Here is a 27,955-nt window from a genome sequence, read left to right on the forward strand (position 1 = left end):
TGGAATGTAAACTCCATGAGGACAGGGATATTTGTTTGGTCATCACCATATCACCAGTACCTAGAACTGGTAACAGGTTGGCAAGGACCCATCATTTTAATTTAGAGCATAGCATAATGTCTAGCATTTATGTATCACCCAATAAATATTTGTTGAATTAATTAAGAGATCAAGAATGACACACAAGACTCCTTTTCTACTTCTGTCTGCTTATATTTTATTTTTGACTTTTCATAACAAATTGACCCATTCTGTATTTATTTATTTATTTGTTTGTTTGTTTGTTTATTTATTTATTTATTTATTTATTTATTTATTTATTTAGTGAAGAGGGGCAGGGAGAGAAGCAGAGAAGGAGAATCTTAAGCAGACTCTATGTCCATTGCAGACCCTGATACAGGGCTCAATCTCACAACCCTGAGATCACGACCTGAGCTAAAATCAATGTACAGACACTTACCTGACTAAACAACTGAGGCTCCTCAAGTTCTAGGTATTGCACCTTCTATAATTGTGGCATCTGGTTAGGTGGTCTCTGCAAGATATTTGTCTTTACATCTTGTGTTAAAGCTTCAGGTCCACTCATTAGGCAGCCATTCCCAGGAAGGGAAGATGGAGATACAGTAGGAGAGAGCAAGAAAAAGTTGGAATCCATGAATATAATCTGGAATCCACAAGGAAAGACTGAAACCTGTGCCATTTCCTCTTGCCTCTGACCTTGATGATGTAGGAATCTGCAGAAATCAGGGCCTTTCTTCATAGAGTTAAATACACACACCTGCCACAGGATTCAGAGACTCTGAAGAAGAATCCTGAGGAAGGTGGAGCCCTCAGAGGCCTGACAGTTGCCTCATGTGAATGAGTTAGACATCTGTAAGTTACAAAGTGGTCCTCCATATAGCTTACAAAAATATCCCTTGTGGCTCACCCCATCTGGAAACATACAGAAAAAGGAATTCTGAGAAATGTAGTTCAGTTTAGCAAAGTTGACACATTACAAAGCTGCCTCTCATATCTTCCAATTAATTGCTCATGACAGTTTTGAGTTGCATTTCCTATTTTTCCAGTGATTAATAACCCACCTTAATAAAGACTAGAAACTGGTTTTGTCTTTTATAAAGGTCTTAAGGTATTACTGAATTCCTATGTCTTGCCTCTACTATGCCACTTACAATTTAATAGGATACTGTCACTTAAATTAACTTCTCTATACATTTGTCTACAAATAACACTAAATCGAAATAAACACAGAAATAAAAATAATGCCTTAAAATGTTTAAGGCATTAAAAACTATTTTATAATTTTAAGGCATTTTAACGAAAATTAAAAAGTATTTCTTTTTCATATAAAAGAGGAAGTCTAGAGCTGGTTTGTCTGTGAACATAAGAAACTCAAGTTTTCTCTATCAATAAGTTGTAGCATCTTTAAAGTTACTTCATGGTCCATGAAGGCTGCTAGATCTCTAACCATTGCACCTACTTTCCAGGAAGAAATAAAAATTCAAAGAGCTTACCTCCCAGCTCCCTTGCAGATTTCTTGAAGATTTCCTGGAAATCCTGAAGAGCAACTTTCACTTGTGTCTCAGAGCTTCAAGAGAATTCAAGAGCTGAGAATTATAGCTATGTACATTGCTTCAGGGGTAATGAATATTGGGAAGGAAATAGCAACATCTGCCACAGTTCCTAAGAAGAAAAACTTCCTACACAAATCATACTTACCTGGATAAGATATTGCTTACCTTCCTAAGAATGAGAATAGTACTGAATATGAGGTGAGCTTTAAAACAGTTAATTTTGTGGCAAGTGACTTCATTCAGCACTGTCAACAAAGACTTTTGAAGCTCTGCACTTACAATGTGGGTCTTACAGAGAGAGTCTTCAAACTCTTAAGCTGAAGCAGTGGAGATAATACAGAAACCCAGATTCTGTGGTCAAAGACACGAAATGTGAATTTCTGTAAAAGGTGTGCAGAGTGTTATGAGAGCTCAGCGGGACACTGGGTACACATCAGTGGGCAGTGATGGCCAGAGGAGCTGGAGGCTGATGGAGATGGGATTCTGGATGGGGCCCAGGCTGCACACAGAGACCTCCATGAAACCATCCTGGTTGAAACCAGCTTGTGGAGACTGCAAGGGTCAGCCAGATGGGGACTCATCAGTTTACCAGCAGGCCTTTTCCCAATTGAGGGAAGGAGGGGACCCTGAGAAGAACTTGATATGGATCCAGAGGACCTGCAGAAGTGGAGGAAGCAATGCAGAATTTACTTTGGACACAGAATTCGTGTCTGTTTAATACCGTAGGGCGTGAGCCTGAACTTCCCACAGTTCCTTGCAGGTACTACTTTAAAGGTAGTTGTTCATTCACCTGATTATACTGTTGTCAAAACACTTCCCTGTCTTCATCATTAAGAGTGTTATGCCAAAGAAACAAACTTTGTTTGTACTGCCTTCCCCCTTAGCTTTAAAAAAAAAAAGTCAAAATTTGCTTGTCACTTAGCCATGTTGATTTTTTATATGAAATATGACTACACTCTAACGAGACTAATATCTTACAAATGCAGTGGCATGTATGCATCTTAGTGAATGCCAATTACTTCAAAGTGTCGTGGGGGAGGAAAGCAGGGTTCCAGTGGCTGCTATTGTTCCAAACATTTGGGGAGCTCATATTCTAGGATTCAAAGACAGTGTGGCTATTAGGGGTGGGGGAGCACTGTCATGTATGCTTCTTGTTTTCTATCCTGCTTGAATAAAGGAGGACTCAAAGAATGAGTCTGTTCAAATGGTAGGCACTGTCTGCGGAGGCCCAGAGCATATGGTTAAGAGCACAGACTCCAGGGACAGAGCTCCCAAGTTCAAACCCTAGCTGTGCTCCACATGAGCTGGGCAACCCTGAGTGAGTTTCTTCCCATCTTTGCTCTCGATGTTCTCACCTGCAAAGTGGGGATACTAAAAATAGTTTTACTCAAAGGGCCTGGGGCAGACCTGAGGCTTCAGGTCAGGTTTAAGTTATTTTAGCTGCAAAGATAAGGTCCCTGGGAACAACCAGAAGAAGAATACTATATTGCTAAACAAAGAAGTATGAACATTAAACTTATATTTTTTTCCTCACAAAATATTCTTAAGCAATTAAGTTAAATATGAACAATCGAGTACCTGCTATTTTAAAAGAAAGTTAAAATGGAGCACTCTTTATAATTAATTTCTTAAATCTTTTAAAAATAACAGATTCTCAATAATGTAAAGAAGGAGCAGAACAAGGTGCTTCTAAATTAGCATACCTGTTTTGAAGACAAATTAAAAGTTACAGAGAAAGGAAAGGACAGTCTCTAATTCCTCATCTAGCTTGTCTTCAAGAGCGTGGAGTCAAAGCTCTGTGCTCTGCGATGATTTGACTGCCTCCTCTCAGTAATCTATGTACCTAGAGTTGTGTCAGCCTGCCTGGTCAAATTTAGTTTGAGCGAACAAATTGAAAAAGTAGAATCAGTTGTTGGTTACTTTTAAAGATCTTCAAATTGCTTAATTACAGTCTTTACTGAATTTATCAAATCTATCTTTATTCCTCATTAAGAACAGAGCAGTTATCCTCAAACCACACGCGAAAACAAGACCACCCTCTGTGTAGTTACAAGGCCCTGGCGCCAATGGATCCATTGGGCTCCACAACTCACACAGAGGGCAGGACAGCAGACCAATCAAGCACGCCTGCCAACATTAAGTGATTCTTGCTGTGAAACTGTTCACACGCTCTAGAAATGTTAAGGGGCATTTGGGGTTTTGCATGAATATGTAAATTCAGGTGTGTGGATGACTATGCAAACAATAATTTTGACCAAAAGTGTGTTTCTTTTTTCCCAGATAGACCCAGATTTGAAGAAGCCACGTGGGTCCTTGACTGTGTGTTTAGGTACTTTGCAACTCCTGGCCATGGGTAGAATATTCTAGTTATTGGCCATGGCTGTCTCCTTCATTCATTTCCAAAAAGATATATTTGTTTTCAGGCGGTGTATCCCTATTTATGCAACATGTATAGGCGTTCTTTCTGGTTGTGAGCATTGCATGTGTACAAGCAATACCTGGAAGTAATTTATACAATGAGCTTGAATCAGATGGAGGGGGAAAGCTTTATTAATGCACAAAACAGAATTCTTTCAAATTAAGATGAAAGACTGTTTTTGCAGTACACATTTGCAGTGGATTTCAAGTATCATCTTTCCTCTTTCCCTATTATTTGCTTTTGTCCCCTCTATTTCAAAGTGTTAATCTGATGCTTTGAGAAAGTTTCCTTTAAAAACATTTTAGATGCTCATTATGAACTCACTGTAAGCAGTTCAAAGGAAAATCTCTAGGACTTCTGTAAGTTTTAGGAGATGTGAAGAACACCGTTGTATCTGGCATGATATTATGTTTTGACCTTCAGAACACCAGTAGGAATGTCAGTAAGCGGCAGCAGGATATATATGAGCATTATATGGATGCATGAGAAGATAAAGTATCATTTTCCAAAATGAATTCTACTGGACTTGGGTATGAAATACACACACACATACACACACATATGGAGCAGGGGAGGTGGGAGAAGAGGGAATTCCATGGTCCAATACATTGGGGAAATGCTACACACCACACTCTATCCCTTCCTAGAGACATCCAATACACTTTATTATCTTAAAAGGTATGGAGTGCACTGTAATGAAGAAATCTGTTTAACCTAAAATTTCTCTACATATCTGAACCACAGAATCCTCATCACTTGGAATTAGCAGGACTTGAGTTTTCAGGAAAACACCTAGGGAACCATTCTCTCAATAATCACCAATTAAGGCCTGTATTAATGATTAGCCAATGCATTAATTTTTAATTAATTCTCCTAGAAATTCTAATCATATTTTTCCTGTGAGCTAAATTATTTTATCTCTACAATAGTCATTTGTGTTGTTTGAACCTCCATAAGTTTGGAACACTGGAATGTTGAAGTTTTGTCTTTAGAAGCCAAGAGATGAGGCCTTATTTAAATCAAGAGATAGTTACTTTTCTAACCTGAATATTAGTTTGCCAGTGGTCTTTGCTTCTTCCACTCCCAGCTAATAATTGCAGTCATTCCCACATGCCTCCCATGTGCCCGCTGAGGAGTAAAATAGTATTTCCCAAGAGGCAGTTAGGTCAGATCAACCCCATTTCACGAAGAAGAAAATGGAGCTGTGGTCAGAATGCTGAGGAACTTCCCTAATAAGCAAGGAGAAAACCCAAACCCAGGTCTGTCAGACTCCATCAGCTCTCTTCTGGAGCACATGGCCTCCCCCTACTGTGAGCTCACCTGCCTCCCCCAGGGCTCAACTAAACACCATGGCCTGTGCACACCTGCGTCTCCACTGTCACCACACTGCTTTACAGTTGCTGGCTGATCCATTCTCTTCTTCACCAGTGTTTGGAGTCTACTGTGCTGCCTCTGCTTAACAACCTTCTTGTCTCAAAATACCCAGAATTCACCTCAGGACCTTGGCAAATAGCAAGTGTAATAATAGCTAACACTGAATAAGTAGTTCCTTTGTGTCAGACTTGATGTGGTTGCTTTAAATGTATTAGCTCTTTTTCTCAAGCACTGTTACTATGGTTGTGTCACAGAGGAGAACCCTGAGGCTCAGAGATATGAAGGAATGTGTCCAAGGAGACACATCTAGGAAGTGACAGGGGCCGGGGTCTGCACACAGTAGGGGCAAACGGACTCCCTGCTGAATAACTCATGAATAAGAAAAGCTATGATATCTTTTGAATTCTTATTCTATACTTGTACCATTCTAAAGGCTTTATGTGAATTTTGATTTTTAGTCCTTACAATTCTGCAATTCTTTTACAGAATTGTAAAAGTGGGTGGCTGATTATTCGGCCCCCTATTTTTTACAGAGAAGGAAATGGAGCAGAGAGAGCTGAAATACCTTACTGAAAGCCACAAAGCCTAGCAGGTGATGGGACTGGGATTAGAACTGGCTCCAGAACCAAGGTTCTATGAATGAATAATTAAGTTTTTAGACACTGAACTAATTATAACACAACTCAGTAGAGAATCACACACCAAAACATTTTTCATTTTCAAGAAGTAATAAAACATGTTGCCAGTAGCCTCCGTTATGAAATTCTCCAAAAGGACACGTGGTTTTTCTTAAGTGAGAGAGAATATTTTGGTACAGCACTCTTCTTGTGGCTTGTATGTTTAAAGCAAAATTCATTATGATTTCAGTTTGGCCTCTCTTAGGAGAAAGATTTGAAAAATTTGAAACTGATTATTGAAAAAGAAAGCAAATCATCAGGCGGATAGCCTCTAGATATTTCCTAAATTCCTTTGCATAACATGCCTATTCTATATCTTTATACTCTCCCTCAAAACAAATATTCCTCAGCTCTAAGCTGCCCTACAGGCCCAAGAACCAGAAATAAATGGAAATGGTTAAGTGAGAAGAGAAAACAACAAACATCATTAAAAAACTTTGTATTTCCATATATGACTCTGGGAGGGCAGTTGTCAGCAGCCCAACAGCTGTGTAATGTTCAGCAAAAATTTGCCTCTCTGGATTTATGGAGTATAAAAACAGCCATCATAAGATCTGAAAATGATGAGACCAGTCCTGGAATCGCCATGTCAACATTTAGAAAGTGCAGTGGAAGGGAAATAAAAACCATGAAATCATGGGAGACCGAAGGTGCAGGCATGCCACACACAAGCAGCTTTTTCCATAAGGAAACGTTGATTATAGGCGAGCTGTAGATGCCCAGCAGGCGGGGGCCAGTAGGCGGTGGCCAGGGGCAGGTGGCCAGGGCAGGTGGACGAAAGGAGGCCTCTGATACTTTGGTGATTGCCGAAGAAAGGAGGGTGTTCACATTCTCTTTCTAAGTCACCTGGCTCTTTAGTGATATCAAATCTAGCTACTTCAGTGCCAGAGATTGTGACAGAGCAGCTTCCTTTGTACCCTGAGACCTGAGTGCTGATGAAATGATAATGACTCCTAATAGTGAGCACTTCTTGTGTTAAAAATACTCTTTATCTGTCCCTTTATTTATTTTTGTTGTTGGTATTGTTTGCTTATTTATTTGTCTTAAACAACATTTACTGTCCCATGGTTCTGGAGGCTGGAAGTCTGAAATCAGGGTGTTGGCGGGGTTGGTTTCTTCTGGGGTGTCCCCTTATTTAAACCTTAAAAAAAAATGCCATGAGTAGGTACCATTGCCAACTTTGCTCTACACATGAGTAAACCAAATCATGGAGAAATTAACTAATTAGTCCAAGGTAAAATAGGCAAAAAGGAAAAGCCCAGAATTCAAAGGGAGACAATCACAACCAAGATTTCATCTTCTTAATATTCCATGCCAGAGTTCAGCAAACAGCAGCCTGCTGGCCAAATAGATCCACTGCCTGTTATTTTAGTGGCCCATGAGCCAAGAATAGTTTTTACAGTTTTAAATGGTTGGGTAAAAAAATCAAAAGAAGAATAATATTTCATGACACATGAAAGATTTAAATTTTATTGTTCATAAACAATGTTTGATTGTAACACAGCCACATGTTCTCATTTCTATGTTGCCCAAGACTGCTTTTGGGCTTCAATGGCAGAAGTCAGCAGTTAACCACAGAGGTGGTATGGCCTGCCATGTCAAAAATATTTATTCTCTGGCCTCGTACAAAACAAGTTTCCCACTCAAAAACACACAAACAAACAAACAAACAAACAAACATTTAAGTTTCCCATTGCCTGGTCTATGCAATGCTGAGCGAGAGCTGAGAAGGATTCTCCAGATCTGCTTTCTCCAAGTGATGATCTGTCCCACCGCTGTCCTGGCAAACCTTCCTTCCCATCTACCCCCCGTCTATTCACTCTCATATCTTTGCTCCTATGTGTGAATGTGACACAGTGCCAAATTTCTGACCTACCACCAATAGACTAGCTTATTGTGTCTCAAAATATTTGGATAGAAATATAAGCCTAGTATACTAGCAAAACCAGATAATGGCATTCTTCAAAATGGAACTAGACACAAAATCAAGTTTCCAAAGTATAGTTACTGTGACTTTAAAAATATTGGGGCCAGTATTCAAGTGGGAGGGGGAAAGAAGCATTTAATATCTCTTTTTAAGGACACCTGGGTGGCTCAGTGGTTGAGTGCCTGCCTTCAACCCCGGGCGTGATCCTGGATCCTGGGATCGAGTCCCGCATCGGGCTCCCTGCATGGAGCCTGCTTCTCTCTCTGCCTATGTCTCTGCCTCTCTCTTTCTGTGTCTCTCATGAATAAATAAAATCTTTTTTAAAAAATATCTCTTTTTAAGCAGAATCAGACCTAGAAATATAAAGAGCAAACTGATGGTTGCCAGAATCAGGGGCATGGGGAAGTGGGCAAAATGGGTGAAGGGGAGTGGAAGGCTTCCAGTTATAGAAGGAATAAGTCAGGGAGATTAAAGGTACAGCACAGGGAATATTGTGGATGGTATTGTAATACGTAGCATAATGGCAGATGGTAGCTACACTTGTGATAAGCACAGCATAACCTATAGAGTTGTTCAATCACTATGTTGTATGCCTGAAAGTAATGTAACATTGTGTGTCCACTATACTCAAATTAAAAAATAAAATAAATAAAATCTTTTTAAAAATTAGATTGCTCCCATCAAAGCATAGGTTAAACTGTTACCCCTTGCACCCCTGCCTTCACTGTGGCTCAGTGATCCTCACCTGAGAATAGAAGAGTGCCAGTGAGACACTGTAGCTAAAGATACTGTGTGCATAAAACAGCAATCAAAGAGGAAGCAGCAAAGGTAATTGGGAAAATAGTGCTTCACTTCCCTGATCACTGGGTTTCAAATATTTTAATAAATAAAATCCACATTTAATTTAAACATTAGTTGGATAAAAATTTCACCTGAATACTTCATGCTCGGCTTTTATCTCTCAGGAATCACTATAGCAACAGCACAGGAGCAGGATTTGGCATTTCCTTAACCACAGTTAAGTGAGTAACCAATAAAAGAGATGAACTTACAACAGAACAACCATAAAATATGCATCATTAGACCAGTAGAGCTCTGGGTTTCTCTTGCATTAATATGCATTCCATAAGAACAAAAAGCAGGAAGGTAAAGAAAACTATTATCTCCAGAGAGGAAATCTAACCCTGTATTCTCCAGGGGACTTATCTGCATATGTACAGTGGGCTTAAAGGTCCCCAAGAGCTTGATTCTTTGACATCATGTGGGTTTTTCTGCTCTGTTCCCTCATGCAGCTCTTAGTCTCCACAGACCCTATAAGCCAATGGCATTAAGTCTATGATGCAGAAGAGCTTTGGGCCTTTTCCATGCTGGAGGTAAACTAACACAGGAGAGCCAAATAGAGCAGCCTGTCTGCTGCCAATAGAAGCAGGCAGTGCAGTTTTACAGATATGATGAAATTCCAGAGACACAACCAGAGGATTCAACTTCCCCAGGCTCAATTCAGAGACAGCTTTGTTCAACTTCAGAGAGGAAACTGATTCCTTCCATTTTAGTTCCTTTGAAATGAAAGGTTATGTAAAAGGAGATGTTATAGGAGGACCCTAAGCTACCTGAAACTTAAGCATCTCTTGCTTCTCAAGAATAGCTTAAAATACTCTCGAAATCAGACATTTAAAACCAGAACATGTCAATGATTCCAACATCCTTATTTTTTTTTAATTTTATTTATTTGACAGAAAGAGAGCATGAGTGCAAGAGCAGGAGGGAGAGGTAGAGAGAATCGGAAGCAGACTCCTCACTGAGAGCCGAGTCTGACGCAGGGCTCAATCCCACCACCTTGAGATTATGACCTGAGCTGAAACCAAGAATTGGGGGCTTAACTGACTGAGCCACCCAGGAATAACTCCAACACCATTATTTTAATGACCAGGAAATTGAGGCCCAGAGAACTGACACAAATTGCCGAGGGTCATCCAGCTGATTTATGGGATACTCATATCTTTAAGGGACACTCAAGGCTTTCATTTCCATGACATATACCACCTTACCCCCTTGTCCTTCCAAACATGGACTAATTCTTTTTAAAAATAGCCTCGGAGTTATACTGAACTCTAGTTGCCAAAAACTCATGTTGCTTGTTGAAACATGTTGTTAAAAGCATGTGTCTAGAATGAGGAGAAAAAATTCTCCTGGCTTGTTGTGCCCTGGAGAGATGGTGAACATTTGCCATCATCGAATTGACATGAGCAAGGAGAGTTTAAAGTTGCTGCCTGCAGTATCTTCCTTGAAAAGCAGACAATCAATCAACAGGAAGTGTTTTGATCTTTGAAGTACACTAACCCCTTAGGTAAGTCAATTCAACTAGAATTTATTAGAGACAGGCATAATGTAGAAATTTTCTTTTTCCAGCAGCACTAGTATTCAATTACACCTACTCAATAGAACCAGGAGAATGCCACTTTCTTGGCAAGGTTTGGCATTTCTTCAGTTATTAGGATGTTGTAGAAAAATATAAAATGTTTATCTCCAAAGACATTCTCATGGTAATGAGTAAGGTGAAACAACCCCTTGTTCTATAGACACGCTCCACCCTTTCACTCCTCTGCTTTATTACACACATTCTCCCCACAGGCTGAAACACCACCTCCTCTTTCTCCTCTCAAGAATCAAGACAAGTATTAGTTCCTTCTGAAGTTTTTTGGATCCTCTAGGCCAAGTTGGTGGCCACTCTTATGTACAACTGAAGAGCTCACTGCATTTTATCATATTCTCGCATTGAACTTACAAGGTAATACTGTAACTCGTATTTTGTGTTTGTTTCTCTTTCACATTGGACCATAAACTACTTGAGAACAAGGAATCTTGTTTTATTTATCTGTGTGCCCCACAAGAGATAGGTGCATAGTAAATGTTTATCTTCTAATAATGTTTTGTGAATGATAATAACTGAATTTTTTATGACCTGCACTTTCTACTAGTTCATCATTTTCTCTCTCTGAAAGCATGCCCTTGAAGACTTGGACATCTTGCTCTTTTGCATACACTTAGGTTCCTCTTTCATTCTTAAGTTGATTAAGTCATCCAGCTAAAACTCAGAAATCACAAGAACATTAACATGACTTTCAAGCCAGGGGAAGTTCTGCAAAGGCAGTGCACTTGTCTAGGGCTGTAGGAGGTGGGAGCTGTGCATCTCGAAACTCCTTTGGCCCAGACTCACAGTAAGATGTACATTTTATATTATAATCATGTACCTCATATCTTCTAGAGCCAGACTTCCAGGTCTGTACCCTGGCTTTGGAATATATCAACTCTGTCCTTATAAAGTTGTTTAACCCCTTGGTTTCCTCATCTGCAAAATGGAGTTACTAATAACATCTATCTGACAAGATTGTTATGAAAATTAACTGAGTATACATCAAGTTCTTAATACCATATGTGTAGAGTTCTTATGTCAGTCTCAGCCATTATATTATTACTTATATGAATAAGAAGTTAATGAAATAATACCCATATTATCTGCAATCTAAAAGAATTTTTTTCATGAAACTTAAATTGATATCACAAGCAAATATCAGGTCTCAACTGCAGTTTGAAAATAACAATGCTTAACAATTTCATGTTCTTTTTAAATATTCATTTGCTAGAGTTTGGTAAATGCCAATTATTTTTAAAAATCCCTTTGGAACAGGAAGAGGAACCATAAAGCTTCTGTCAGAAGAGGTCATAAGAATGGACAATCTAGCCTCCCTAATTTATTTCAAAAATTTGTTCAGCACAAGAGGACCTACCCTATCTATCCCTTTCATCATTAAATAGATTTGAATCCTGTCTTTTCTTTGTCATTACTCTGAAATACAGATAAGTATTCAACTTCGTAGCTGGCCCTGCCACTTCTTAAAACAAATAAGCAGTTAGCAGGATACAACTTCAGAAGCCCATGCTTCAAAAATCAGCAGAATTAGAAGATAGTCTTTTTCTTCTACTTTAAGTATACTATCTGTTAATGTTTACTCAGTATGCCCTTTGTGTGGGCATAGTTCTAATAATTTTAACTCATACTATTTCATGTAATCCTTAAAAAGAACACAGGACCCTATGAGAGAGCTACTATTGTTATCCTTACTTTACAAAGGCAGGTGTTGAGACACACACTAGTTAAAGGATTTGCCAAAATCACACAGACAGTAAAGTGAGCTGGGACTGAGGACCAGTTAGTCTGCATCAGGAACCTTGAGCTTAGCATACGCCTTTGCAACAGGGCTCTACCTTCAAGGGTGGGGGAGTCAGGCACTGCGTTCACTGTGGAACATCCTCAGAGAGAGAGACCAGGAACCTGCTGCTCTCCAACTGAGAATGTTCTATGCCTCTGACCTTCTCTATTCCTCAGGTGGTTGCCAGGGGCTATTTGCCTAACCCTTTATTGTTTGTTTGGTTTTTTTTTTCCTGGCCCCAAGTCTTGTTGATCTTCTTCCTGGCCTTTGAAAGTAATTACTCCATACCTTTTCACATAGAATTAGTCTCTTCTAACACTGCACGTCTTTAAAAATGTGTACACACCTCAATTATAGCAGCTAACACACTGCAATATAATTAACGGTTTATGTAAGACACCCCTGCCAGGCTGGGAGCTGCTCTATGCTTTTCATATTTATATTAGGTTCTATCTATAGGGTCTGGCACAGGGCCTGTCAAACAGTTGGCACGCACTAAGTAAGCATTTAACAAGCGTGAATGGAAGAACAACTGGACAGACAAATGAACCTTTCCTCCTGAAGGTGAGAAATCGCTCTGTAATGTCATCTCCTGAGTGATCCACCACACTGCTTCCTTGCTATCCTTTACAGAGGATTTCCCTGAAGACTGAAAAGTTTAAGAAAAAATGTAATAACATAATGTAATATTTCATAAACATCTTACCTTAGGAGAGATTACTGTGACAATTTCACAAACTGAAAATTTGTTCCACGTTAATGCCTCTTTTTAATTTTTTTGTGTTTTGATCATTTTCAATATTAGAATGACTTTTGATTCTCAAAGATGCTATACTTCTGATTTTGGCAGATCTTTCTTAACTCCTTCAAACAAACCTCCATTCCTATCACCTTCACCCTCAGACTCCCACTCCACCCACCTTCCTGTGGCTTTGAGCCACCATGAGACTGTCACAAAACTTTTCCTCATGGAGATGTGGTCCCTTCTGCACATCACACCTAGGGTGAACTCGTTGGTGACACCAAATATCGCACTGTAATTAACAACCTGATAATTAAGTGACCTGTTCATCCAATGATAATTATTATATATAACCTCAATAATCTGCACTCTTCTTTCTGTCTTAGAATACTTTTTAAGCCAACAATTCCTAACAACTAAAACAAATCACTTTTTCACAATTTTCTGTCACAATCCTGATTTCAAAGGCACCAATAAGAACTTCAATTCCACAAATTCCCTAACTTGTTATGAACATAATTACGATGAATGAACAAATGCTTGCATTTTACTTGATCAGTTAATAAAATTGCTGAGGCATAAAAACATTCAGTGTCATATTTTATATTAACTTGGTTTTAAAGAATAAGGATGATATGGTACTAGAATCTCCATTGAGATGAAATTTAGTTAAACCACTAAAAAACTCCACTGCATGCAGAAAGACACCCTTTATTAACTTAGATATTTTAAAGGTACTATGTGGTGTTTTACCAAGTTTAATAATACTAGTTTTATATTCTACAAACGCATTGTGTTTATAGAGTAGTAAATACACTGAACTTTTACTCTGTGCCAAGGGCTGGACTGAGTGTTTGATATGTATTATGTCATTAACTCATCATCTATTCTATGAATTATATTTTAAGTCAATAATTTGAGAATATTAACTCATTCACTTGTACATCAATTTGTGTTGTATACAAACTGCCTTGTCTGTGGACTCTCTATATCCTGTCTGCTGCATGCTGCTAGGCACACGAATGCATAAAACAGAGTTCACCCTTAACATGAATGGTTATTTTCTGCTTTGAATTTTTTACATCTAGCCATTATGTAGATTTATATGAAAACAAACTATTATGTAGATTTGAATGAAAATGGTACAATCATTTTGAAAAACATTTTGGCAGCTTCTTAAAAAATATAAACATAGCTAAATTTATGTACCAACAATTTCACTCTTGGGCAATTTTGTAATTCTTATCCAAGAAAAATGACAAAATATGTCCACAAACATTGTATTTGCATAGATATTAATAAAGGTTTTATTCATAATAACCGAAACTTTAAAACAAACTGTCCACAAATAGGTGATTGTATAAATAAAATAGAGTATCTCTATATATATCCATACAATGGAATAAATAAAAGGGAATAAAAGGGAACAAACTACTGGATGCAACAAATGGATATTTATTTTTTTTTAAATGCCGATTTAAAGAAGCCAGACACAAAGGAATATATATTGTATAATTCCACTTACATGAAATTCTTCAAGAGATAAATATAATCTCAACATAGAAAACTGAGCAATATTTACCTGAACAAAGAACAGTTTAGGAGATACAGAATTGGCTGGGGAAAAATATAGGGAACACTTTAGTATGATGGAAGTTTTCTATTATCTTAATTATGGTGGTGTTTGTTAAAATTCATAAAACTGTACACTTAAAGTGAATTCTATTTATTTTATATGAACTGTACCTCAATAAAATTGATTTTTAAAAAATGATATATATGCACATTGGGAAGCAGTGTTTTGCATCTGCATTTGTGTGTATGACCTAAAAAAGAAATAAGAACAGAGGATGAACCAAAGGTCAAATAGTAAGTTGATAGATTTAGTAGGCAAAAGAAAATTTTATCAGGAAGGTCTTATACAACTATTCATGTAGGCATATATACATTTGGAATTGAGATCCCTAGCAGCCAGAATAAAGAATAAAACATGATCAGCTAAAAATTAAAAAATAAAAATAATTAAAAATAAATTAATTAATTAATTTAAAAAACATGATCAGCTACAAAGACAGAATTTTACAATAACTGCAATACATTTTTGAATTACACAAATGTTTAAACATAAATTTAGTGTTACATAAAACATGCGATAAATCAAGATTAAACACAAGTTCAGAAGTTAGATGTTTTGATTAAAATTCTTAGTCTTAAACCTTTTGTTTAGGTCATGCTTCCAAGTGACACTTTGGGGAAACTCCTAAAGGGTGTTAGCTCTTCCTAAACATGCTTCACCTGACCAGATTACCAATGGTACAGACTGCAGAGAAGAAGGAGCTCTGTTTGTGTTTATACTTTTCATTTTTAGATGTTTTTAGGTTGAGTTCTACTGTGCTTTGTTTTTAAATCTAAGGTCCTATTTTCTCCCCAAATGTGGATATTAGGTAATATAAAAGTATATATGATAGAGAAACAAAGTGGAAGGCCAATTTGTGCCCCAAAGACACATTGCCATCCAACCTACTTTACCATTTAGGGCACAAAGATTCCATGCCTTTTTCAATTACCATAAGCCAAACTTCATAAACCCATTACATAAAGTATTTTCTTTTGTTGATCAACAGCCAACAGTTTTCTCTAACTAATATTTAAATTTCAGCAAAAATGGATTTTGACATTTTTCTGTAGTTTGCCAAATGCCTTCTTCTACCCCAGGCTCCAGACTAAAGCTTCTACCTCCACAGAGGAAACCAGAGGATCCTTAGTTCAATATTCAGGTGACTCAGCATCAAATCCTGTTTTGACTTTGTTTCCTACTTCCAGAACCCAGACCTGATATCTCAGTTCCAGTGACCAAGTCTTTGTCTTGGTTTTGCATCTGAATCTTAACCTAATAGACAGTATCGGGTTCAGCACTTTTAAACCTAGAAACCTGCATAGTTCTACAGTTTCTCTCAGGAAGCTAAATCCTGTGCCAGTGTTCTGTTGCCAAAATGTTCTGATGCTGCCACTTTTCTGAATCATTGCACATTCTTTGCACCCAGTTTATTTCATCCTCCCACAGCCTGGACCACCAATGACCACCAGTCCTTCATCTCCAGAGACCAACCTCCGTTGGTATAATTCAGTGATCCTTGACCACTGTGGCACCAACCAACCTTAGGCTTTGCTTTATGACTGATTAAATGAGAACACCTGGGAGAGAGACCTAAGAATCTGCATTTTTAAAAACCCTCCACATGATTCTGAAATTCAGACAGGGAAGAGAAGACAGAATAGGGTGAGGCAAGGTATAGTGCAAAATTTAAGGCAACTCCAAAAAAATAGTAATCAAGATATAACTTTAATGTATTATTTTTAAAAATCCAAAGGAAGAGTGCTTGGGTGGCTCAGTTGCTTAAGCATCAGACTCTTGGTTTCAGCTCTGGTCATGATCTCAGGGTCCTGAGATGCAGACTCCCCTGGAGGCCCTGGCTCAGGTTCCAGGCTCCAGGTTCCAGGCTCCATGGGGAGTCTTCCTGTCTCTCTCCCTCTGATCCTCCTCCTGCTTGCACTCTCTCTCAAAAAAATAAATAGGTAAAATCTTAAAAAAAAAATGCAAAGTAATGCATCATAAGCAAAATATCAAAATTTGAACTAAAGGATCAGTATTTGGAGCCTGAGGTGAAAGGGAATAATTCATAATATTGATAGTGTCTTTATGTAAAATTTTGATATTTTATTCATCATAGATTTGTTCACATTTATACTAATTTAAAAAATAGTCCATGAAAATATTGATTATATTAATTACTGAGGTTTTGGGTACTCCCTGCAATTTTGCCTTCTCCTCACCCTGTTCTGGGTCCTACAAACCACTGATCTAGTTGGATGCTCTACATTATCTCTGAACCCTAGTGCTAGTTGACTGTAGTGAGCACCGATATTCTGTTTCTCAACAATTTCCCACCTGCCAAGGTAAGCTCCAGTTTTGACAGTATAAGTTAGATAAATATATATACATACAATATGTATATTGCATGTAATATATATTATACATATATGAAGAATAAGTCAACTGCTTTTGTCCAGAGTCCCAATCTCTTTCTCAAGCCTTAGTCCAATTCTAGGAAATACACCAACACCCAAAATATGTAGGAAGACTAAGCCAGTATGTACATTTTAAAAATTCTGTCTAGGGGATCCCTGGGTGGCGCAGCAGTTTAGCACCTGCCTTTGGCCCAGGGCGCGATCCTGGAGACCCGGGATCGAATCCCACGTCGGGCTCCCGGTGCATGGAGCCTGCTTCTCCCTCTGCCTATGTCTCTGCCTCTCTCTCTCTCTGTGTGTGTGACTATCATAAAAAAAAAAAAAAAAAGAATTGTTTAAAAAAAAAAATTCTGTCTAGGTGACTCTGATCCATCAATGCTCCCTGCCTCCCACATCAGAACCACTGAGCTAGGTCAATGTTACTCCATGTGTGGTCCACAGACCAACAGCATCAGCATCAGCTGGAAGTTTATAAGAAATGTTTATAAGAAGTGCTTGGATCCCATCCTTGAGCTACTTAAACAGCAACTTGAGGATGGAACCAAGAATCTAGATATTAATAAGCTCTCCAGGAGATTCAGATGCATCCTAAAGTTTGAGAAATGCTGATTGTATAAATAATCTTCTATCTACTAACGGATTCATGACAACCCATGGACAGCCACCTACTCCCTAGATAGCTAAGATCACCTCCAGAGATAAGGGTGAGGCCTGCCCTAATTCTTCTCCTGTGGAGGCAGGTAGGCTCAGCAGGTGTGACAATGTTAGCCGGTGTGTCCCAGGAACAGAGACTCACTAAGCAAATAGTTTCCTAGGGTACCCAGCAAAGAGAAAGTCAGATTTTGAGAGTAAGCTGTGTGACTAGAAATGCCAGGGGTCAGAAGCAGAAGTGCTAAATTTTCCTCAAGCTGAAGGGGCAAATCTGAGTCCAGACCAAAAAGAAAGTCCCAGCTCTAAGTCCAAGGACATTTTACAAAGGAGCCTGTGTAGTCTCATGCTCAGTTTTTCTTGGTTCTAGCCAAGTGGCATGTGAGTGACAAGGCTTCACTAAGGGCATCAGGCCAGAGAAAATAGTCTGGGACTGAAATGGCCATGAGCAGTGTGCGTGGCATATAGGTTTGCCATCTGCATGGCTGTACTCAGGACTCACCAGCCTTTTTTTCAAAACAGCTGCCACTGGACTGTTTTCAAACTTCTTCCTAGTCAGAAGTACTCAAACAATACAAAAGCCACAGTTGATTATAATCTAGGATACTATTGTGAGGGGAAAAAATCAAACAAAAGGTAAGGTTTATCGGAATGGAACCCCATGCTTGTGTAGTTTTTTTACCACAGAGAACATTTATCTGATACAGTCTGATTGAGGTATGCAGCCTAGCTTATGAAATCACAGCTACTTTGAAGATACCATTTGGCACAGAGCATGAAGTGGTTTGAAAACAGAATCATTCTGAGCAGGCAAGTGTGGGAAGGTGCAGTCAGAAGTTAGCACTCTCCCGAGTTGAAGGAACAGCAAGGTAAGCAGGCTGGGGGGGTGGGGGGGAAGAGGGTCCGAGAGCAGAAGGGAGGACTCCTCACTAGAAAGCCTGCCAGTGGTCATCACCAGCTCCAACTCCTCACCGCCAGAGCAAGATCAGACAATTGAGCCCTACCCTCCCTAGTTCACAGAGCCAGGCCTTATACACCCTGTCGCCTCCATGCAGAATATCTTCCCTCTTCCCACCTATCAAAAAGTGCCTGGACTCTTCAGGAATGTTCTTAGATGTTGCCTTACCTCTGAAGTCTTCCTGGGTCCTTGGGCCCATTCCTCTCCCCCCCCCACCCGCCACTGACAGATAGATGCCTTCCCCATCACACCTGAACCCTCTCAACATAAGCTTTTAGCGCATTGCTCCCTGTAGTGTGTATGAATCTGCTTCTCCCAATAGACCATAACCTACTAGAGGATAAGAACGAAATGTTGGGCAGCCCGGGTGGCTCAGTGGTTTAGCACCTGCCTTCGGCCCAGAGTGTGATCCTGGAGACCCTGGACCGAGTCCCATGTCAGGCTCCCTGCATGGAGCCTGCTTCTCTCTCTTCTCTCTGCCTCTCTCTCTGTGTCTCTCATGAATAAATATATAAAATCTTAAGAAAAGAAAAAAAGAACGAAATGTTACATACTAGGTGCCTGGTGCATAGTAGGAGGGTAACAATTACATACTCAAAAGTGAATAAAGATGCAAAATAGAGGTTCAGAATGATGACCTCATACAGAAACAGTAAAGAAGATAAGATTTGGAGTGGAGGTGGAGTTGCCAGAGCAGATAGTGGTATAGATGTTCTCTCCCCTCATCTTTACTACCTAAGAGTAGGACTTGAAGTAAGGTCTTCTCAGGAGATCTGAAAGTGACTAAAATCCTGGGGAGGAGTGAGAAGATGTTCTATATGAACCATGACCTTTCAAGAGATATTTTGGGTTGGGGGTGGTGGGGTTGAGTAGGGAGGCAGTGGCTTCTTCTTTTTTTTTTTTTTTTTAAAGATTTTGTTAATTTATTCATGAGAGACACAGAGAGGGAGAGCAGAGACATAGGCAGAGGGAGAAGCAGGCTCCCTGCTGAGAGCCCAATGCGGGACTCCATCCCAGGACCCTGGGATTATGACCGGAGCCGAAGGCAGATGCTCAACCACTGAGCCACCCGGGTGCCCCGAGAGCATTTTTTTAATTCCAAATGTAAAGGGCTAAGCAAGAAAAGTGATGTTCAGAGTAGTCTCTGTCCTCTAGTCCAGAGAGAGAGAGACAGGAAGGGCAGCTACCAGCCAGTATGCTAAACCAGTTGGGGGTGGAAATGACAATGCCAGCAGAAATCCTACTCGGGGTGAAAGAATGTGCATTTGGCTGGTAACTCCACTGTCTCTCTGAGGAGCTTGCATGTGATAAGCAACCAAGACTCAGTTGGTTGCAGAGGCCGGAATGTGTGATGGCTGAGGGAGGCTGGCATGTGTGGCAGACAAAAGGGAGGAAGTGTGGGGTGAGGAAATGGAAGCAGGTGCACCCTGCGTGAAGGACCCCCGCAAACTGCTGCCCATAGCCACAACTCAACTTCAGGTGATTATTTCTATTAAGGAATAGAGAGAGGCCCAGGATTGCCAGATCTTTCTAATCTTTATAAGAGGCAGAAATTCAGATTTAGTATACAATCTCCCGATTTTGAAAAGTAGACAATAATCAAATTATTTTCAATCACACTTGAGCCTACACTGTACAAACCAAACAATAAATGTCTCAAAGCTGAATCTGGGTCATGGGTGGTTCATTGGTCATAGGATGATTTGAAAAGAGAAGTAGAGAGTCAAGGAGCATTCGGCGGTTCAGAGGGTGGAATTACTCAATATGATCCAGAGCTTTATGTTCATCTTGTTGGGACCTAGCCATGAACATGGTTTAGATATCCCCATGGTTGCATATACTCAAAATTGTACACTTCTATCGACATCTAGAAGGAAGAGCATCTAAACATCTTAAAATAGAGAAAACTGTAAGGATCTGCCTGCGGACCACTTTAAAGAAAGAAATTAAGCTTAAGTACACATTTTTGAAAAAGATGCATCCATGAAGTTTCATCTCAGAGCTGTGGTGCCACAGTGGCCCTGGCCTAGATTTCCACTGGGTGTGTTTTCACCTGGAAATAAGTGGACACCAAACATAGCTGGGTGGTATATGTGGCTGGTACAGGGAGGCGGGTGGAGAGCGGAGACCGCCCAGAAAGGTGGAGAGATCCTCTTAAGCTGTGCGGAACCAGAGTTGAAAACCAAACTTAACGGACCGTCCGCAGCCTTAAGTCAATATTCTCAGCTGAATCAATTGTCAGAAAAATAATTTTTATGAGCCTCAGAAGATTGCCGCTGAAATGCTTTAATAGCCATTTTCACTCATTTTTCCGTTCATGTAACAGGGGAGGGGGAGCCAGTTTCACAGGTTCACTGGAGCAATGGTTCAAGGGTTTCCATCGTAGAGAAAGAAGTTGATTGCAGTTCACGCAGCTATTTCAAGCTTCAGGGCCGCGTCTGGGCGGAGCAGGATCTGCTCTCCCCAAAGTCCTATCACCCAGGCAGTCGGGGCGCTGGGGTCCCGGAGTTCCCGCCGCACTTGGGCTAGAAGCCAGCCCCCACCCCCGCTGCCTGCGGCGCCCCTGCTTGCGATCCGCACCCTCCAGAGCCAGGCGGGGGTCGGCGGCACCTGGAAGAGGAAATCCTCCCGGGGGAGGAGGTGCGGGAGCGGGAGCGGGAGCGGGAGCGGGAGCGGGAGGCCCTGCGGGCGGCTGGGCGTGCGGGGTGCGGGGCGCGCGGCGGGGGCGCCGGTCAGGGGCCGCCCCAGGACCCGACGGCCCCGCGGCTGCCCGGGCGCGGCTCGCGCTCCGGCTCCTCCGGCTCCTCCGGCTCCTCCGGCTCCTCCGGCTCCTCCGGCTCCTCCCGCTCCCGCTCCGGCTCCCGCTCCCGCTGCGGCTGCGGCTGCGGCTGCGGCTGTGCGCTCGGGCGGCGCTGGGCTGCGGCGCGAGGGCTTCGCGGGGCCGCGGTCCGGGCGCCGAGCGAGCCGAGCAGACCTCCCCCCGCGGGGCCGCAAACTTGCGCTTAGTCCGGCCTCGCCCGCCCGGAGAGGAGAGCGCAAGGCAGCGAGCGCCGCGGACCGAAAGGTAAGAGAAGAAACCGGCCCCTCTCGGGGAGGGCGGGCGGGGGGCAGCGGGAACGGCCACAGCCCCCACTGGCGGTTTTGCAGCCGGGGGATCCCCCCGCCCCTCCCGAGAGCAAAGGGGGCAAACGCTACTTTGCTACGAAGCTTCATCCTCGAGCCTCCGGGCTTTCCCCGTCCCTGGTCCCTTTTACTTCTTTGCACTTTCCCGAGCATCGGAGAGGTTTCTCTGTATCTTTCAGCTCTCAGCGAGCACATATTTCGTTTTTCCTTCCGGGAGCTCTTGCAAAAGAGGGAGCTTCCTCGGTTTCTCTTAGGTGTCCAACCCGCCCCCCCCCCCCCCCCCCGCAAGAGGAAACAGGTGCCTCTAGTTAAGCTGGTCAGAAACAGTTCCTCCATCCTACAGGACAGTTGGACTGAAGAGAGTTTCCAGAAGCGCCCGTGAGCCCGGTTACTGGCGACCCAGTATCGGGGAGGTGGAGGGGAAAGCAGAGGAACAGAGAGGGGCCTCACAGTGACTGGCTGCCTTTGAAATGGTGACGCTGTGAATGACTTTGGACTGTGACTCTTCTCAGGGAGAGAGAACCGCAGAGATAAAAGCAGGCCGCCGGGAAGAGGATGTTTTGAGAAGTGTTTCAGAGAAACTTCAAGTCGGTAAAGATGGAAAACCAGACCGTAAGTGAACTGAACCAAACACAGCTTCAGCCAAGAGCAGTGGTGGCCCTAGAATACCAAGTGGTCACCATCTTGCTTGTGCTCATTATTTGTGGTTTGGGCATCGTGGGCAACATCATGGTAGTCCTGGTGGTCATGAGAACCAAGCACATGAGGACCCCCACAAACTGCTACCTGGTGAGTCTGGCCGTAGCCGACCTCATGGTGTTGGTGGCTGCAGGCCTCCCCAACATAACAGACAGTATCTATGGCTCCTGGGTCTACGGCTATGTTGGATGCCTCTGCATCACTTACCTCCAGTACTTGGGCATTAATGCATCCTCTTGTTCAATCACAGCCTTTACCATTGAGAGGTACATAGCCATCTGTCACCCCATCAAAGCCCAGTTTCTCTGCACATTTTCCAGAGCCAAAAAGATCATCATCTTTGTCTGGGCTTTCACATCCATTTACTGTATGCTCTGGTTCTTCTTGCTGGATCTCAATATTAGCACTTACAAAGATGCTATTGTGGTGTCCTGTGGCTACAAGATCTCCAGGAATTACTACTCACCTATTTACCTAATGGACTTTGGTGTCTTTTATGTTGTGCCAATGATACTGGCCACCGTCCTCTATGGATTCATAGCTAGGATCCTGTTCTTAAATCCCATTCCTTCAGATCCTAAAGAAAATTCTAAGACATGGAAAAATGACTCAACCCATCAGAACAAGAATTTGAATTCAAAGACCTCTAATAGATGTTTCAACAGCACAGTATCTTCAAGGAAGCAGGTAAGCAAACGTGAGCCACCAAGTCCACAGAAGAAATGTAGGATAGAGTTCCTTACAGGATGGGATCAACTTTGCCTTACTTAGCTGACGGCAAAATCAAAATGCAATCATGCAAATGCTTCACAGTGTAAACTTCTGCTTTACATTATTAAATCCATCTCTAAAACAAATGAAGATCTAAAAATAGGTGGGGAGGGCGCCTGGGCATCTGCCATCAGCTCGGTCATGATCTTAGGGTCTTGGGATCAATCCCCAGTCAGTGGCTAGTCTGTTTCTCCCTCTGCCTCTCCCCTGCTCATTCCCTCTTTCAAATAAATAAATAAATAAATAAATAAATAAATAAATAAATAAATAAATCCTTAAAAAATAAAAATAAGTGGGGAAGATGTGACAGCACACCATTAGGTATCAGTGTAGGTGTTGTGAAGATATTAAGGGAATATAAACAGAAATTCTAGAAATCCACTTTTAAAGAGTTTGTGACTCTCTGAGAAATGTTATCAAAATTTTTGTACCATTTGTGGCTTCTGTGGGGAGCAGCTAGATATCTTTAAGAATTCTATGGCATGACAAAGATTTGATAAGATAGTTTGAGAAAGATGAGTCAAAGCAACAATGAAACTTCTCCTACCATTCTACAGCTGCACACTGAGGTATATAACTGAGAGGGGCTCCTGGTCTTGGACTTACTAGTTTTAGGGAGGAACGATTCTATCACCCGCTCCTCCAGCAACCTACAAAGTGTCCCAGCACGCAGAAACTGTAAATGCACTCTGCTCAGGCCATGTTGTGATAAAAAGGCTAACACCAAGCTCAATTCATTTGTTACAAGGAATGATTAGGTTTTTTTAACTGTGTTTCTCCTGATAAGCATAACTAAAAATGACTTTATGCTTTCAGATCACCAAATGTGGATGTGGTTACAGCTGAATAGTGGTTTTACTGGTGGATGAAGTGCAACTTTGTTATAGTAGACGAGGTTTATGAGACAATATAGAAATAAAATACTGTTATGTACATATTCAGCCATAGTTACACAATTGTTCTAAGTTATTTAATGAACTTAGCTTTCAGTTCCTTTTCCTTCTTTGCTAAACAGAATAAACACATAGTAAACATTTATTCTCATAGCTGAAAAAGAAAACTTGAAACTGACAATACTGGCTCTTTCTCTCTCTTTTTTTCCCCTGCAAGCAATACAATTCTTCCAGTGTGCATAGATAGAAACTGAGCATACTTTTTAAAGTATGCCTGTGGATTATACATGCTATTACTTCATAAACTCTAGATTAGCTTATAGATGAAGAATTTTAATTGGAGATATGGGCATGCACTGAAATTACTTACTAATAAGTGTGGGTATTGTAGATATAAATGAAATGAATAAGAAACTCTAACTTAAAAGGGGAGTATACATTTTAAATGATACTGTGAGATTTGATTTGCAGAACATTTATTATTAAAGGTATCTCGATACTGGACAGGGAAGACCTGAGAACTATTGCTAGCTCTTCAATCCCTATTGCTTTGGGTTTAGCAATGTTACCTAATACAAGGCATGTTTGGATCCATTATCCAAACTTGATTAAGGGAAATTTAGAGAGATCTGTTGACCATCTGCCAAGACAAACATTAACAAACACAGTAAGAAAGTAAAGAATATGTACATCTCAATTAGAGATCAACCATGGGTTAATGTCTGCAGCAAAGAAGGTCAGTGAGTAAATTTGTTCATTAGACTCCAATTTATATTCTTGTTATAAATTCTAAAAAAAATTGGTTTAGCGTCCTTCTCAATTGTAGTCATTAGTACCTATCAGCAGTAATAATGTGCTTTAAATTGCTAATTATGTTACATGTTCACACTCCTATTTCAAAGCTGTTACAACCTCTTTATAGAGGCCGGTAGTAGAAGAAAAAGCCAGAGATTTGGTTTCAAACAGTCCTGGGCTTAAATGCTAGGGTTCTAATCAAACAGGATGACCTTTAATGAACAGAACTCTGAGTCTCAGTTTCCTAATCTAGAAAAGGAAGGTAAGTAGCAGCATCCGGGGTTGCTATGAGGGTTCAATGAAACATCTCATGAAATGAAGTGGCAATTAAAACCTGACTGTTAATTCTTCCTAGTTTTATAGTGTGTTGGCAACTGTAAGAAAAAATACATATTTGTTCCTTAAAATAGTATGTGAATTCACCATTTAAACGCACTAGTTGTTGAACAGATGTGTATATGATAGAAGAACTTCTCTAAGGAACTTTTTAGGGATGCCTGGGTGGCTCAGTGGTTGAGCGTCTGCCTTTGGCCCAGGGCATGATCCCAGTATGCTGGATCAAGTCCCACATGGGGCTCCTTGTGGGGAGCCTGCTTCCTCCCTCTGCCTGTGTCTCTGCCCCTCTCTCTCTTTGTGTCTCTCAAGAATAAGTAAATAAAATATTTTTAAAAAATAAGAAACCTTTTAGTAATTGAGGCATTTGGAAATGTATTCAGAGCATTTGGGTTTATCACTGTCAAATAGCATTCAAGAGAGAGGGGGCACTAAATGTCCTGAAATTTGCAAGACAGTCCTCCACATGGATGAAGTGCCCTGTTACAAATGCCAGTAATGCCCTCGCAGAGAAACATGCGATGACATATAAATCAATAAAATGCAATTAAGTAATATGTCAGAAAATTCAATCTTGATTACAGGTGGGATGGGAATTCAGAGAAGAGAAAGGAAATTGTAGGGCTAAAGGAATCAGAGAAGGCTCCATAGAAGAGGTGGCATTTGAGAAGGCTCAGAAAGGATGGAGCTGATTTAGAAAGTAAAAGTCCAGAGGACAGCCTCCATACAGAAAGGACGTGGTTGGGATGAGAATGTTCTATATTTGAAGAGGAGACAAAGAAGGGCACATGGGTGGGATTTTTATGGTGTTGAGTGATTTGGTTGATGAAAATGAGTGATGTATCTGGGAGCAGTATAAAGAAAGATTGAACTAATAGGAGTGTGTGTGTGTGTGTGTGTGTGTGTGTGTAAGAGACAGAGAAGGGGCTGTGAAGGATCCCAACTATCCGACAGAGAAAGGAGTTTTAACTTCATGCGGGGGCAACAAATAATGAGGGTGGTGAGCAGGAAGCAGCAGTGAGCAGAATGTTTTGGGGGATGATCAATATGTGGATGAGACACATTTGGAGAGCAGGAGACTGGTGGCAGAAAGGCTACCTTGGAAATTGTCGGTAGTGGTTCAGGCCTGAGGTAATAAGATTCTCCATCAGGAGAATTTAAAGGAAAGTGTGAACCAGAGACATGTTTCAAAGAAAGAAAGGGTGAGGTGTGAGCATCATAGATGCACCAGCTGAAGACAGCACAGCATTAGGGCTCCGAGCCTAGAAGATACTAGTTCACTGATTGATGAGTCAGAGTGAGAACCGTGCAGGGGAGCCAGCTTTGTCCAAAATCAATGTGCCTTTCATTTGGCATTTTTCTCTTCTAAAATGGTTCTTTTCTTAAATCTTCAAAAGGTTCAAACCCCCACCTCCTATAACCAAGAGTCTTTTATTTCAATATCTCCTCTGCATTTTTTTTCTTTCAGGCAAGATTAATTTACATTTTAATAAATATTTTCTCTGGGACAGATCTTTCTAACCAAGTTATTAAAGTCAAATGTGCATAGCCTCAGAGAACTCCATTTAAAAAGGAAATAAAAGAGTATTTATATGTAAGGGACAAATGTGCATTTTTGTTTATTTTTAACTTGTATCCCCCATGTGGAAAATCCAGATCAGATCTTTTTTTCCCTATTATTTAGAGATTCAGTTATATTTTAGGAAACTGACTAAATATTTGGCAAATTGAATGAAAGAAGCTACTCAAAATAATGGCTTGGAACTGTGTAGACAAAAGATTTATCTGACTAACTCTTTTGCTTTACAATTGGTTGTTTTGATATTGGTGAGATACAGATTAAATGATCCCATTTGTCACATCTCAGCTCTATCCACACAGTGCCAAAAAAGCCTGTCAGTTTAGTCTATTCCGATGTGGGGCATTGGTGTGGAGCGTATCTCTATTATTGACTGTATATTTCAAAGGAATTGATTGGATCCTTTCGTATTTTGGAGGCACAAGAACATCTTGGTAACAGACTATACCACACATACACACATTCAATGCAAATATTTGCTTTCCATAGGGTGTAGGGGTGTGCAGAATATTGTATGGAACAGACTACCAATTTTCTTTTGCACTGAGTCTCCCTAATTAGTTCCTTTTTGTCTGGTGGGAGAACTGTGGAACAAAGTCCAAGTACAAGCTCCATGAGTTTATGGCAAATTTTTCATTATGGGTTTTATTTGACTAAAGAAGCCTTTAAAATACCAGTCTTTGTTTCCATAAATTTCTTACAAGCCTTCTACCTTAACAGGGGAACATTGCTCGCCCAAGAAACAAAAGAAGCTTTTCTTTTTAAAGCAATCCATGCCTTTTGTTGCTGTTGCTATTGTTACTGCTGATGACGATATAAAAGCAATCATGTGTATTATGGAAAACCACAGAAAACTAGGAATAAGGAAAAAAAGGCATCCCTTAACCTACCTCCCAAAACCGCAGTTCATTAGCATTTGCTTATATTCTTTTTCTTATGTTTTCATTTGGTCTTTTTTATATAATTACAGTAATATATATATGCACATGTATGTAAAATTTATACCCTGCCTTTACATAAAATGTTGAAATTAATATTCTCAAGGAAAATAGCAAAGTAAAAGAAAATGGGTAAGATTGAGTCAGTTTTTTCTTAGGCTTGATTTTCTCATCAATAAAAGATGAATAACAATTACTCATAGACTCTTTGTTCAAATACAAAGAGGTGCATGTGACAAAATTCATGTTTGTTCTCCTCTTGCCT

The 27,955-nt window shown here is 40.6% G+C and overlaps 1 protein-coding gene and 1 pseudogene across 2 annotated transcripts in view; one reads left to right on the forward strand and one right to left on the reverse strand.

The window, feature by feature from the left end:
• LOC100685832 overlaps positions 1 to 21,877 on the reverse strand; it is a 32,396-nt pseudogene extending 10,519 nt beyond the window's left edge.
• The window catches only part of TRHR (thyrotropin releasing hormone receptor), a 39,734-nt gene continuing 33,280 nt past the window's right edge, over positions 21,502 to 27,955 (forward strand). The window contains exons 1-2 of one of the 2 annotated variants that reach the window (XM_038555342.1): positions 21,502 to 21,623; positions 22,026 to 23,068. In XM_038555342.1, the coding sequence (XP_038411270.1) occupies positions 22,280 to 23,068 (789 nt within the window). In that variant the 5' untranslated portion in view covers positions 21,502 to 21,623; positions 22,026 to 22,279. The remainder of the gene's footprint in view (positions 21,624 to 22,025; positions 23,069 to 27,955) is intronic. The other variant, XM_038555343.1, reaches the window with a different exon arrangement.

Source organism: Canis lupus, chromosome 13, assembly GCF_011100685.1.
Source record: "Canis lupus familiaris isolate Mischka breed German Shepherd chromosome 13, alternate assembly UU_Cfam_GSD_1.0, whole genome shotgun sequence".
Taxonomy (NCBI): Eukaryota; Metazoa; Chordata; class Mammalia; order Carnivora; family Canidae; genus Canis; species Canis lupus.